Raw genomic sequence first — 15,083 nt, forward strand, 5'->3', positions numbered from 1 at the left:
TCTCTCCAGGTAGCGCAGTTGTTTTTCTTTCCTGCCCCACCCCCTTTCTTTGTAATGATACTGGAGATGGAACCCAGAGCTTCATATATGCTAGGCAAGCCCTCTACCACCTGACTCCATTTCTAGCCCTTTTTATTTTTTAATTTTGAGATAGGGTCTCACTAAGTTGCCCAGGTTGGTCTTGAATTTATAATCCTCCTGCCTCAACCCCAAATTGCTGGGGTTATAGATGAGTACCACTGTGCCCAGCAGTTCCGTTTTTGTCTTTATGGAGTGGCATTATTCCTTTCTAATTTCATTATTATTGTTCTTTCATTTAACGATGAAGTACCTAGGAAGCTACAACTTCTATCCCACTTACTGTAAATGTTAGGTAAGAAGAGGTTCAGCTGAGTACAAGACTTAGCAGTAGTACACAAACTGAACTTGCTTTTAACTCTCATAATAAAGGTCCTAAAATATTATTTGACCAGCAGGAAAACAAATACTTCTCCATTTTGTTGAACTTTCATCATTTTTCAAATAAGGAACAACACGTTGGGTGTAAGCTCTGAATAGGACTTTGGATCACTCACTGCTTCATTGCCCAACTTTCAGATGTTTAGGGTTATTTCTATAACTGCTTGCCAAATTTTGCTGGCTGAAGTACAATGCCACCACTGAGCACGTATCTCGACAAATGAATGTGATCCCAAATCGTTTCAAAGACCTGTGTGATGCTTACTGCTTTCTTCTTACAATAAACTAAGGAACACATAACATTTTAAAAATGCCAATTATTGCCAGGAGCAGTGGTTTATACTTGTTGTCCCTGCTGCTTAAGAGGCTGGCGTAGGAGGATCACTTGAGCTCAGGAGTTTGAGACCAACATGAGCAACACAGCAAGACCCTGTTGCAAAAAAAAAAAAAAAAAGAAACAAAGAAACAAAGAAAGAAAAACAACAACAAAACTGTCAAATTACTAACACTACTATGCAGGCACCCTAGAAAAATTCTAACCGAACCTAAAACAGAAATAAGAAATATAGTCAACTGAGAGGACAAGGTTATCATTGTTAATAAGATCATATGCCTGTCTACCTAGATGATCACCAGAACAAAGAAAAAACTAGCTAGACTAATAAGTAGCTGAATAAGAAATAAGCATATAGAAATAAATAGCTTGTATCTATGTATCAATCATAACCAGTTAGAAAAAAAGTATAGGTAAAAAACATTGCCTTTAGAGGCTGGGGATGTGGCTCAAGTAGTAACGCGCTCGCCTGGCATGTGCAGGGCGCTGGGTTCAATCCTCAGCACCACATACAAATAAAATAAAGTAGTTGTGTCCACCGAAAACTGAAAAATAAATATTAAAAAATTCTCTCTCTCTTTAAGAAAAAAACAATTGCCTTCATAACAGCTATAACAAATTTATAATAGTTTAAGAATTTTTGTTATTTTATGAAAACTATAAATTTTTTTGCTGAGAGGCAGACTTGGTAAGTGAAAATAACATGTTCTGATGTAGGAATATATACATACACAGACATTTTTTGTTCTTTTTAGTTATATATGACAGTAGAATTTATTTTGACATATCATACATATATGGAGTATAACTTCCTATTCTGGTGGTTGTATATGATGTGGAGCTACACTGGTCGTGAATTTATATATGAACATGAGAAAGTTAAGTCCAATTCATTCTATTGACTTTACTACTCCTATCCCCCCCATCCGAATCTGGTAACCCTCCTCCATTCCTCCCACTCCTACCTATTTTGAGCAGCCTCATATTAGAGAGAATATTTAGCCTTTGGTTTTGGACGATTGGCTTATTTCACTTAACAAGATAGCCTCCAGTCCATACATTCCAGCAAATGCCATAATTTTATTCTTCTTTATGGCTGAGTAATAAGGAATATATATTTTTATTATTATGTAATTTTTTCCAAATTAATTTATACAGCTTCATATATGTTCATTTAAAATCCCAACAGAATTTCTTTAAAAAGTGAGCACTTTGTATAAAATTCTAAAGTTCATTTAGATGAATAAAATTCAACAATATCTAAGAAGGAAGAATAACAGAAGTTCAGAGTAGACTAGTAGTTACCACAGGCTGGGGAGAGAAGGGAGGAGAGAGAGATGGGAAAGGCTGGTCAGTGGGTACTAAGTTTAAAAAAAGTAAGTTCTGCTGTTCTATTGTACAGTAGAGTAACTGCAGAAAACAATAATATACTATATATATTTTTAAAAGCTAGAGGAAAGGATTTTGAATGTTTTCACAACAAATGATCAATGTTTGAGGAGGTAAATGTGCCATTTCTGAACTAGACAATACATATTGCATACATGACACTGAAACACCACATAATACATAAATATGTACAATTTTATGTCTCGATATTAAATATGAATAAATAAAAATAAAATTTAAAAAAGAAAAGTATGGAGAATGAGTTGTACTTTCAAATATTAAAATATATACTGGTACTGAAATTGCATTTTAACTTGTTACTGGCTCCAAAACTGATCTAAAAATGTGGGCCAGAAACTGATGCTGAAATTCACACAGGAAAATAGCAATATAATAAAGTTGATTTCCAAAGAGAATAAGGTACAAAAGAATAAAAGTTCCCAACTATTTGGAAAAAAACCCACTGAACATCACATACCAAAACATATATGAAATAAATAAAGAATAAAATGTAAAAAAAAAAAAAAAGGAAACCATTAAGCTACTAGAAGAAAATTAAGCTATTAGAAAAAAAAATTAGAATATCTACTTTTGGGAGAAGGAATTCCTAGGATAAAATAAATAATAAAAATGTTACTTGAGCATTATTTGATTTGGCATTGGGAAATGTACTAGTGCCAACAGAATATTCTTAATATGTAAGGAACTTACTAACAAAAAGTTAAACCCTAAATCTCCAATGAAGAACTAATCAAAGAACAATTATCAGAAAAAATACAAATGACCAATTAACATTAACATATATATGTTCAACATTGCCAGCAATCAAAGAAATGTTAACTGAAATTATGAGATGCTATTATTAACCTATCAACAAGATTTTCTTAAAAGAGAAATCTCAGTTTTGGCAAAGCAGTGGCAAAATAGGTACTTTCAAAAAAGTGTCAGTGGAAACAACTTTTCTCTAAGGTGCTTGTCATACATATCATTCTTTCACTCCACACATATCTGAATGTCTATTAGGTGCTCTGCCCAGGATGAGACATGGCCCTTGGTCTCACAGAAAATGACCTTAATCAGGTGATTACTTACACAACTGTCCATGTGATTAAAACTATACTTAGTATGGCTAAGAAATACAAGGTATTCTGGGATAATCTGAAGCCACACATGATTTGGGGGGTAGAGGATGATAGATATGGTCAGGAAAGAATGCCATTTAAGTTAAGATTTCAAGGAAGAAAAGCAACTAACCAGATAAATCTACGGGAAAGGAAAATGGGGGGAAAAAACCCACAATGACTAGAAATACAGAGAGCTATGGCTAGATACATACACAAATGCCCCAAAGTAGGAAAAAGCAAATCCCCAGAAATAGAGAAATTGAAAACACACTTCTCTGGCCCAAGTTGGGGGAGAGAGAAATTATGCTGGGCCTTCTACACCACAATAAACAATTTGGATCTTTAGCCTAAGGGTAAGGAAAATCATTAAAGGGCTTTAAGTAGAATTATAATATTAGATTTGTTTATTTAAAAATTATTCCTGATTATAGCATGAGGAATGGCCTGGGGGCTGGGGATGTGGCTCAAGCGGTAGCGCGCTCGCCTGGCATGCGTGCGGCCCGGGTTCGATCCTCAGCACCACATACAAACAAAGATGTTGTGTCTGCCGAGAACTAAAAAAGAAATAAATATTTAAAAAATTCTCCCTTTCTTGGGCTGGGGATGTGGCTCAAGTGGTAGCGCGCTCGCCTGGCATGCGTGCGGCCCGGGTTCGATCCTCAGCACCACATACCAACAGAGATGTTGTGTCTGCCGAGAACTAAAAAATAAATACTGAAAGTTCTCTCTCTCTCTCTCTCTCTCTCTCTCTCTCCTCTCTCACTCTCTCTTTAAAAAAATTCTCCCTTTCTTTAAAGAAAAAAAAAAAAAGGAATGGCCTGGGAAGGGTAAGACATGGAGATGGATGGAGAAACTGGACTAGGGAAGAGGCTACTTAGCCATGGATGGAGAGACAGCAGGAGATGACTATGGGCTAGCCATGGAGAGAGAGGAAAGCAGGTGCTGCCAGATGTTCAGAATGTGAGTCACGACCCACCAGAATGACAGGGCACTCAGAATGACTCAGAGGTTCTGGTGTAAGAAACTTCAGATAGTGCTGCTGCTGATGATAATTTTCATATCCTCTGACCCAGTAATTCTCCTTATAGGAATCTCTCTTAAGGGAAATAACCAGGAACTTGGACAAGATTTGTTTGCAAAGATGTTCCCTACAGCAGTATTTATAAATTTAAAGCTTGTAAGAAATATAAATAAGGGAGGGGGGATAGTAGGGGATAGGAAAGGTAGCAGAATACAACAATTACTAATAGGGCATTATGTAAAATTGTGGATGTGTAACCGACGTGATTCTGCAATCTGCATTTGGGGTAAAATTGGGGGTTCATAACCCATTTCAATCTAATGTATGAAATATGATACGTCAAGAGCTTTGTAATGTTGTGAACAACCAATAAAAAAAAAATAAATATAAATAACCCAAATAGAATTTTTTTAAAAATTATCATACTACCATAGAATGGACTAGGTAGCCATTTAAAAGTCACATTGAATGACAAGAGTAGCTGCTCAGAATATGTTAACTAAAAAGAAAAGCAGGTGTGAAAAATAATTCATTTTTTGAATACAAAAAGGCCCATGTTGATGAACATTAAACTGTAACTAAAGACTATCTACCTCTAGGTAGTAGTTCAGGTGTTTTTAAGGTTCTTGGGATTTTTCATTTTTTGTCTTTTCTACATTAAAGAAGTCATACTTTTTTTAAAAAAAGGAATGGTAGCAGAATACAACAGTCACTAATATGCCATTATGTAAAAATGTGAGTGTGTAACCGATGTGATTCTGCAATTTGTATTTGGGGTAAAAATGGGAGTTCAAAACCCAATTGAGTCAAATGTATGAAAGATGATATATCATGAGCTCTGTAATGTTTTGAACAATCAATAAAAAAAAAATTAAAAAAATATTTATTTTTATGTGATACTGAGGATCGAACCCAGTGCCTTACAATGTGGAGGCAGGTGCTCTACCACTGAACTACAGCCCCAGCCCTAAAGAAGTCATACTTTTATTTTTATATTTTAAAATAACATTTCTTGAACACTAACAATAAGCTAGACACTATTCCAAATGTTCTAGGCATATGAAATCACTTACTCTTGAAAATATTTTTTTTCTTTTTAGTACTGGGAATTGAACCCAGAGGCGCTTAACCACTGAGCCACATCCCCAGCCCTTTTTGTATTTTATTTGGAGACAGGGTCTCACTTAGTTGCTTAGGGCCTCACTAAATTGCTGGGGCTGCCTTTAAACTTTTGATCCTCCTGCCTCAGTCTCCCAAGCTGCTGGGATTACAGGTGTGTGCCACCATGCCCAGCCCTCTTGAAAATATTTCTAACATTCAGAGAAGTTAATTGACTTGCTCAGGTCCCACAGTAAACCAAAATTTAAACTCATGCAGGCTGACTCTAGTGGCTCTCTCGTACTATTATTCTATACTGCCTGTGGTAGTATTACATTTATTTATTCAGTAGTGATTTTAAAAAGAACAAATTATCAGGACCATGCCCTGAATGGGACAAAACATGTGCAAGTCATATATTTGATAAGAACCTTATACCTAGGATATTTAAGAACTCTAATTCAACAATAAAAAACAAGTAAGTCAAGGTTTGAATGGACATTTCTATTAGCCAATATATACATGAAAAGATGCTCAACGATACTGATCATAAGGAAATGTGAATCAGAATTACACTAAGATAACACTTCACTGTACTAGGATGGCTACAGTTTTCAAAAATGAAGTGTTGGCAAGGCTACAGGAAATTGGAACTTTAGTATATCACAGGTACAAACACTAAGGAAAACTGTTTGGCAATTCCTCAAAATGTTAAACATATTTACTGTATGACTTAGCAATTCTGCTCCTAGGTACCTATTCACAAGAAATGAAAACATATATCCACACAAAAATCTGTTCACAAATGTACATAGTAGCATTAGTCATAATTGCCCCAAAGTGGAAAGAACCAAATGTCCAACAACCGAACCGATGAGTAGATTAAAAAAATTACGTATATTCAAATAACAGAGTATTATTTAGCAGCTAAAAGAAGTACTGATGCATACAAGTTAAGCATCTTTTATCTGAAATGCTTGAGACCAGAAGTGCTTCAGGTTTCAGATTTTGGAATACTGGCACATACATAAGTGTATGTACGTGTATGCGTGTGTGTGTGTGTGTGTGTGTGTATGTGTGTATTAATAGAGAGAAGGGAATTTTACACATCTATGGTGCACCTTCATTTTTGACTATGATCTGTCATATGAGGTCAGGTATGGAATTTCTACTTGTAGCATAATTTTAACACTTGAAAAGTTCGAATTTGGGATCATTTCAGATTTACAGACTAGGGACATTCAGCTTGTACTAGTACATGGATGAACCTTAAAAACATGCTTAAGTAGAGGAAACCAGACACAAAAGGCCAAATCATGTCTGATTCCATTTTTATGATATATCCAGAATAGGTACATTCATAGAAAGTAGACTAGTGGTTCCAGGGATAGGGTAGAGCAAAATGAAGTGGCTGCTTAAGGGGTACTTACTTCTTTATGGGATAGTGAAATGTTCTGAAATTAGACAACAATGAGAATATACTAACAAATTGTACAACACTGTGAATATACTAATAGCCACTGAACTGCATACTATTCAATGTCTGAAATGCAAACTTTACCTGAATTTTTAAAAAGACCTAATCATCTTTACTAAGAACTCAGTATAGTTTCTTACAATTACAGAGATATTTTCCTTTTTCTTTTATGCTTTAGTATTAACTTAAACATATCAAATTACTACGTCTCATCTATAAAATGGGATAATGGTAGTACAATTCTAGGAAGTATGAGCAGATTAAGAGAGTGGATATGCATAAAGCACTTAGAACAAACCTGAGGTGATAGCTCTCAACAAGTGTCAGCTACTAGTAGTAGGGATGATGTGTCTGGGGTGTAATCAGAATGTGAAAAAATGACAATTTCCATTTCTCTCCAAATTAGTATCTAAAAGATGCTTCAAGGAGTGGCAGATATATTTCACTAAAATCAAGAAGGAAAAGGCACGATCTCATTTTATGTTATAGATGCTAGTCTAGTATTTAATTTTAAAATACAATAAAGAGTTCAGTCTGTGACTGGAATGAGATGCCAAAGAGTTCCAGGTATAACAATCCTGCTCTATCTATCAGAAATTCAAGAGGACTCCAGACACCAAAAACGAATTAATTTCACAAGATATACTAGAAGGTCAACATGAGAGAAAAATGTGGAACTGCTGAAAGAGAAAATGGGGAATTTTCTAGTTCCTCTTGAACTATTAACAGATAGTTCATGAGTCACTTCACTGCAATTCCTTTTTTTTTTTTTTTTTTGGTGGTGGTGGGGATTGAACCCAGGGCCTCGTGCTTGCAAGGCAAGCAATCTGCCAATTGAGCTATGTCCCCAGCCCCTCTTCACTGCAATGCTTAAAAACTGAATTTCTATGGTAGGGGTATGGCTCAGTGGAGAATCATGTGAGGTCCACGATTCGATCCTAAAAGAAAAAAAAAAAAAACCCAAAAAACAAAAAACAAAAAAAAACCCAAATTGACTACAAAACTTGAAATACAAATTAAAACACCAGACAATGGTTATGGACTCCTTTAGACTAGAAATAGCACTGTTCCTTCATACTAAATTTAATTTTACAGTTAATAGTAGCTGCTTAACCTGATGAAAGAGGGGAAAAGGAATGTTAGAAGTCTTCTGGCAAGTAACGGGAGCAGGCAAAATCAAACTGCTCAAGAGAATAAAAAACTAGCTTGCATAGTGGTGCTCAACTAAAGTCCCAGCTATGCACGAGGCTGAGGTGGAAGGATACTTGAGCTGAGGAGTTCAAGACCAGCCTGAGCAACAGACTTCACCTCAAAAATGGAGTGAGCATGGAGATATAGCTCAGTGGCAGAGTGTTTGCCTAGCATGCATAAGGCCTGGAGTTCAATCCCCAGCCCACATACATACACACAGAAACAACTCTGCATGTTTTTCATTTTTGTGTAGTGCAATACAGGCCAGGCAGCTGATAAAGCAGTAGATACAATTAGGAGCAAGACTAAGCACTACAGCCTGAAGGATATGTTCTCTGTGAGTCAAAAGTAGAAGGGACTATTAGATTGTATTATTGATTATTACACTGTAGCACTGGTATTGTATTATTACATCATGCTATTGTATTATTTTGCAGTGTTGCTCTTTCTCAGTTACATGGGAAGATAAATAATAGCATAGTAACAAATAATTATTAAATATCTACTACATTCAAGGAACCACAAGAATGCCTAGCAACTTACATTACAATACGTGAACAAACATTATCATTTTGTATGGGAGTTTAAACTATATTGCTTAGTCTAAAAAACAAAAACACAAAAAAATCTGCCTCAAGTCAAAGTATTCCAATAAAATTTTCCTATCTTTACAATAAATGGTCAAAAAGCAGATCAGAAATAAAGGATTCTCTAAAGATAAGGAAACCAATGCTGAGGGTGTACAAGAGCTACCGAAGAGGCATTATCACTATGATGATTACCAGGTTTACCTGTGTCTGTGTTTTTCATTCCCATTCTGAATCGTATCTGCTTGCCGTGAAGGACCTCAGAAAGGTGTTTAGCAGTCCAGTGTCGTGCTGGCCAATCAAAAACCATGTTACAGAAGATTGCAGGCTGTTGTAGAGACATTATAATTTCTTTTGCTTTCTCAGGGGTAAAAGGTTTGACACATTGACCTAGAGCAGAAATGAATAGAGCAACAGATAAACATAAAGTCATTTCACATCACAGGCAGAAAAAATAGCTAATGACGTTTCTGTGCTGGCAAATCTTACTATGTAAATTATATCATACTGACAGGTGCAATGGTTCATGCCTAAAATCCCAGCCACTTGGGAGGCTGAGACAGAAGGATAGAGTTCAAAGCCAGCCTCAGCATCAGGGGAGGCGCTAAGTAACTCAGCGAGACCCTGTCTCTAAATAAAATACAAAATAGGGCTGAGGATGGGCTCAGTGGTTGAGTGCTTCTGAGTTCAATCCCTAGTAACAACAACAACAACAACAACAAAATTACACTATACTTACAGTTCATCTATCACTACATACATATATACTTGACCTCAAAGGATCATAAAATTCTTAAATGATTTCTTTCATATTAAATTTTGAATGTTTTAATATGGTAAATATTTACCATTCTCCATGTCAAATATGAAACTTTGGTATTCAAACAAAAGGCTTTCCAACTGTTTTATATTTTAGAAGATGACAATTTTTAGAAAACATTGCGGCTACAGCTGGGAAGTGGCTCAGTGGTGGAAAACTTGCCTAGTATACACAAGGGTTCAAGCTCCACCAATGCAGAAAGAAAAATTGTTTTGTAATTTGAGAATTATGTAAAAAAGTAAGAAATGGTTGGATACACAAGTTGACTCAAATTGTGTTTTGAACTCCCATTTTCACCCCAAATACAGATTGCAGAATCACATCTGTTACATATTCACATTTTTACATAATGCCATATTAGTGACTGTTGTATTCTGCTACCTTTCCTATCCCCTACTATCCCCCCTCCCCTCCCCTCCCCTCCCATCTTCCCTCTCTACCTCCCCTGCTGTTGTTCAATTCTCTCCCTTTTTTTCCCCTCCCTCTTGTCCCTCATAACCTCTTATAATTCTATGTGGATACACAAGTTAACTAAGCTAAACTGTGCTGCTATAAACATTAATGTGGCTGTGTCCCTATAATATACTGTTTTTAAGTCCTGTGGGTATAAACCGAGGTGTGGGATAGCTGGGTCAAATGGTGGTTCCATTCCCAGTTTTCCAAGGAATCTCCATATTGCTTTCCAGATTGGTTGCACCAATTTGCAGTCCCACCAGCAATGTAAGAGCGGGCCCTTTTCCCCACATCCTCACCAATACTTATGTTTGTAGTCTTAATAACTGCCATTCTGACTGGAGTGAGTTGAAATCTTAGAGTAGTTTGATTTGCATTCCTCTAATTGCTAGACATGTTGAACATTTTTTCATATATTTGTTGATCAATTGTATTTCATCTTCTGAGACGTGTCTGTTCAGTTCCTTGGCCCATTTATTGGCTGAATTATTTGATTTTTTTCTTGGTGTTAAGATTTTTGAGTTCTTTATATATCCTGGAGATTAATGCTCTATCTGATGTGCGTGTGGTAAAAATTTGCTCCCAAAATGTAGGCTCTCTAGTCACCTCACTGATTGTTTCTTTTGCTGAGAAGCTTTTTAGTGTGAATCCATCTCATTTATTTATTCTTGATTTTAATTCTTGCATTAGAGGAGCCTACTTTTTCTTCTATTAGGTGCAGGGTCTCTGGTTTAATTCCCAGATCTTAAGCACTTTGAGTTGTTGCATATGGATTTCCAGTTTCCCCAGCACCATTTGTTGAAGAGGCTACCTTTTCTCCAATATATGTTTTTGGCACCTTTGTTTAACATGATTATTTATGTCTCTTTGTCCTCTATTCTGTACCGTTGGTCTACAAGTATATTTTGGTGCCAATACTATGCTGTTTTTTGTTACTATAGCTCTGTAGTATAGTTTAAGGTCTGGTATAGTGATGCCACCTGCTTCAATCTTCTTGCTAAGGATAGCTTTAGCTATTCTGGGTCTCTTATTTTTCCAGATGAATTTCATGACTGCTTTTTCTATTTCGATGAGGAATGTCATTGTGGATCCAACCTAGATACCTTTCAGTAGATGAATGTATAAAGAAAATGTGGTGTGTGTGTGTGTGTGTGTATATATATATATATATATATATATATATATATATATACATACATACATACATAATGGAATATTACTCAGCATTAAAAGAGAATAAAATCATGGCATTTGCAGTAAATAGATGGAGTTAGAGAATATAATGCTAAGTGAAGTAAGCCAATCCCAAAAAACCAAATGCCAAATATCTTCTCTGATATAAGGAGGCTGATTCATAATGGGGATGGGGGGGTTGTGCAGAGCATGGGAGGAATAGATGAACTTTAGATAGGGAAAAGGGGAGGGAGGGCAATGGAGGGGGTATGGGGGTAGGAAAGACAGTGGAATGAGACAGACATCATTACCTAAATACATGTATGAAAACACGAATGGTATGATTTTACTTTGTGTTCAACCAGAGACATGAAAAATTGTGCTCTATTTTATGTAATATGAATTGAATTGCATTCCCCTGTCATATATAGCTAATTAGAATAAATTAAAAAAAAAGAAAGTAAGAAATGCTGATGGGAGGGCCTGGGGTTGTGGCTCAGCAGTGGAACGCTTGCCTAGCATGTGCAAGGCCCTGGGTTCAATCCTCAGCACCACATAAAAATAAATAAAATAAAGGTATTGTGTCCAACTACAACTAAAAAATAAATATTAAAAAAAGGAAAAAGAAATGCTGATGGGAACTACTCTGAAATAACCAGAGTTGCTAGAGTCAGCCATAATTCTATTTGCTCTATCACATGTTAAATGTGGAAGAAAAAAAAAAGACAAAACTAATACAGCAGTCAATCTGGAAGAAGAGAGGATTTTTTTTTTCACTGAAGTTTTAAGAATAAAAGATGTGGGCTGGGGATGTGGCTCAAGCGGTAGCGCACTCGCCTGGCATGAGTGCGGCCTGGGTTCGATCCTCAGCACCACATACCAACAAAGATGTTGTGTCTGCCGAGAACTAAAAAATAAATATTAAAAAAAAATTCTCTCTCTCTCTCTCCTCTCTCACTCTCTCTTTAAAAAAAAAAAAAAGAATAAAAGATGTGCTAAAATGGCAACCCATAGTAATTCTTGGTTTCAATGCATTCATAAACAGTACTGGGTATACGTATAAACCAAAACTGACTTACTGAATACTTAAGTTTCACAGAACAGAATATTAATCCTAGGTAGGATAGTAAAGATTAGTATTCTTTAGATAAAAGAACCAGAAAGTGTCTCTCTTTCTTTCTCTCTCTCTCTCAGTTTTTAAGACTGGATCCAGGGCCTTGCCCATACTAGGACAATTTTCTACTACAGACAAATTTCTACTACCTCCCTAGCCAGAAAGTTTCTCTTTAAAGACATCTTAAGATGGAAACTTTGGGAGGTAGGTTAAAAATAGCTTCATACTCTGACCCTCAAACATATACTTACGGTTCTCAATAACAATCAGCAACCTTCTATTCTGGTTATTTAATCTGTACTTATACCTAATTCAAAAAATTCCAAAGATCTCATAAATAATCTAAATTCCTTCCCCACCCAACCTTCTTATAAACTGATAAAGGAAGAGGATTAGGGAAGGACTCATGGAAGAACTTGAGTAATTTGTGCCTGTCTAAATGTAAGGCTCGTTTTTAAAGGAAATGAAAAGTGAAGATGAAGAAGGCCCCTTGAGATCTTTAATGTGAAAGCCCCAGGTTTCTGTGACATTTACATGTTGAAAAGTCCCATAAAGGACAATATATGTGACTAGAAATTAAATTTTGTCTTGACCTTAAAGATGGTTGGTTTTAATTTTTTTTACTTTGATGTGTGTGATAACTTTATTTCAAGGTATTAATCTATACCTGTCAACGTAAAGTACATAGCTACCCAGACTGCAATACACCCCATCTTCTTAGTGCCAGGATTCCATGTGGATGAAAATAGACAAGTCACACCTTTTATTATATATTTTTAAAGTTTTGTTAAACTATTGAGGGGAAGGCAAAACTTCTCCCCATCCTAAGGATGTCTGGCAGGGACTGGCATAAAACAGGTTAATAGGAGAAAAGTGTACTTTTACATGTCTATGGGAGCCCTCACAAGAGAAATGAAGACCACCCCAGAAGCAGCTGGATCATAAATGCTTAGATACCACGTTGGACAAGGTATTAAACTAGGAAAGCATGACAAGAAAAAGGGGCTTGGGCCAGGGCAGTTAAATGAAGAAAAGTGACAAGGGACATAAGGGTTAGTTTAACAAAGTCTGATTGCACAGATTTCTCTCAGCCTTGAGCCCGTAAGGTTGGTTTTAAAAATGACTTCCTTTTTCCTGGCATAGGCGGGTGCCTTTCCCATAGGAATTTTTTTTTCTCCTGCTTTTGGGAGAAAAATGAAAGTCAAAGAACCCTTTTCCTGCATCTGCTGTTCTTCAAGTGTCTTTAACCCAAAATAATCACTATGTCCAAGTGGCATATTTTGACCCCCTAAACTTTGACACTTGCATTCGTGATATGTCATGATATGCTCTTGTTGTTCATGACACAGAAATTGGAATCATCCTTTGAGAATCAATGAGGAAAATTAAGCAAAAGTCTCAAAAGAATCATTCACAATGCCAGTAACTCAAATTATAGTAATTCATTCTAACAAAATAATTAATCGTATGTTATATATCTATCCAAATTGACATATAGTACACACATCTACTACCACTTTGTAACAACTAAAAATATAAACAACCTCATGCCTCAAAGTAGGAAAATGCTTACTCAATTATGATATAGCTATCCCACGGTGAATCTATTAAACATAAAAATGAAAACTATGTAGCAGTGTGTACAGATGTGGGATGAGAAGGGCAAACAGGGACTAAAATTAGCTCAGAGAGTTAAGGTAAGTCAAAGGAGAAGTGTGACAATAAGGTCCTAAACAAGGGGTGGCAGTGAGTATGGCAGAGATGGAGAATTAGTAAAAGAATAATATCAAGGACTATTTCAACCACAGATGTGGGGTGGGAAGTGGCTATGGTAAAAAGAAAGACTTGGTGGAATTACAGACTGGTGACTTGCTGTAAGTCAGAAAAGTCAGAAGCAACAGCTTGTTCTGTTGATTTTGAACATGATCATCATTACATTACCATTTATTTGACTGAACAATGCTTAACTGTTTGCCATGTACTGTTAAATACATTAAAACAAAATGCTCATCTAATCCTCTAAGAAGCCTAAAACACAGAGAAGGTATTTTATTTCTATTATCCAAAGGATGAAGTGGAAGCTCAGATATCAGATGAACTGGAACTGGATATCAGGTCCCTTGATTCCAAGTCCAGTGTTATTCCTACTGCACAATCCTACTTCTAGAGAATTAAAACTGTGGGAATAACCTCAGTCTTACAACTCAGGAGAGAGAGGATGATCTGAAAAGGCAAAAATAAGAAAGCTTAAGATCAATTCATAGGCAATAATCCAAGTGTGCTCTGAAAAGAAAGGAATGTTTTGGGGAGCGACTGGGTTTCGGTATGCGCTGCACTTGCTATAGAGACTACTTCTTGCCTACTGTTATGGTTCGGATGTGAGATTCCCCACCAAAAGCTCATGTGAGACAATGCAGGAATGTTGAGAGGTAAAATGATCAGATTGTGAGAGCTGTAACCTAACCAGTGGACTAATCCACTAGATGGATTAATAATTTGAATAGATTACTGGGTGGTAACTATAGGGAGGTGGAGTGTAGCCAAAGTAGTAGGTCACTGGGAGGATGCCCTTGGGAATTATATATCTTGTCCTTTGGCTCAGTGTGCTTTTTCTTGGTTTCGTGGCTACCATGAGCTGGCAGCTTTCCTCTGCCACACCCTTCCACCATGATGTTCTGCTTCATCTCAAGCCCAGAGTGATGGGCCATGGACTAAACCACTGAAACCATGAGCCAAAATAAACATTTTCTCCTCTAAGTTGTTCTTGTCAGGTATTTTAGTCACAGCAACAAAGAGCTGACTAATTCACCTACCTACTCAATACCCATTCTGTCCTTTCTCGC

The 15,083-nt window shown here is 36.4% G+C and overlaps 1 protein-coding gene across 5 annotated transcripts in view; it reads right to left on the reverse strand.

Moving 5' to 3' along the window:
• The window catches only part of HSPBAP1 (HSPB1 associated protein 1), a 73,583-nt gene that overhangs the window by 39,634 nt on the left and 18,866 nt on the right, over positions 1 to 15,083 (reverse strand). For all 5 annotated transcript variants that reach the window (XM_081302818.1, XM_081302816.1, XM_081302817.1 and 2 more), the window contains one exon: positions 8,885 to 9,070. In XM_081302818.1, coding sequence (XP_081158944.1) covers positions 8,885 to 9,070 — 186 coding nt within the window. The remainder of the gene's footprint in view (positions 1 to 8,884; positions 9,071 to 15,083) is intronic.

This window comes from Spermophilus citellus (genome assembly GCF_964194105.1).
Source record: "Spermophilus citellus genome assembly, chromosome: 7".
NCBI classification, from domain to species: Eukaryota; Metazoa; Chordata; class Mammalia; order Rodentia; family Sciuridae; genus Spermophilus; species Spermophilus citellus.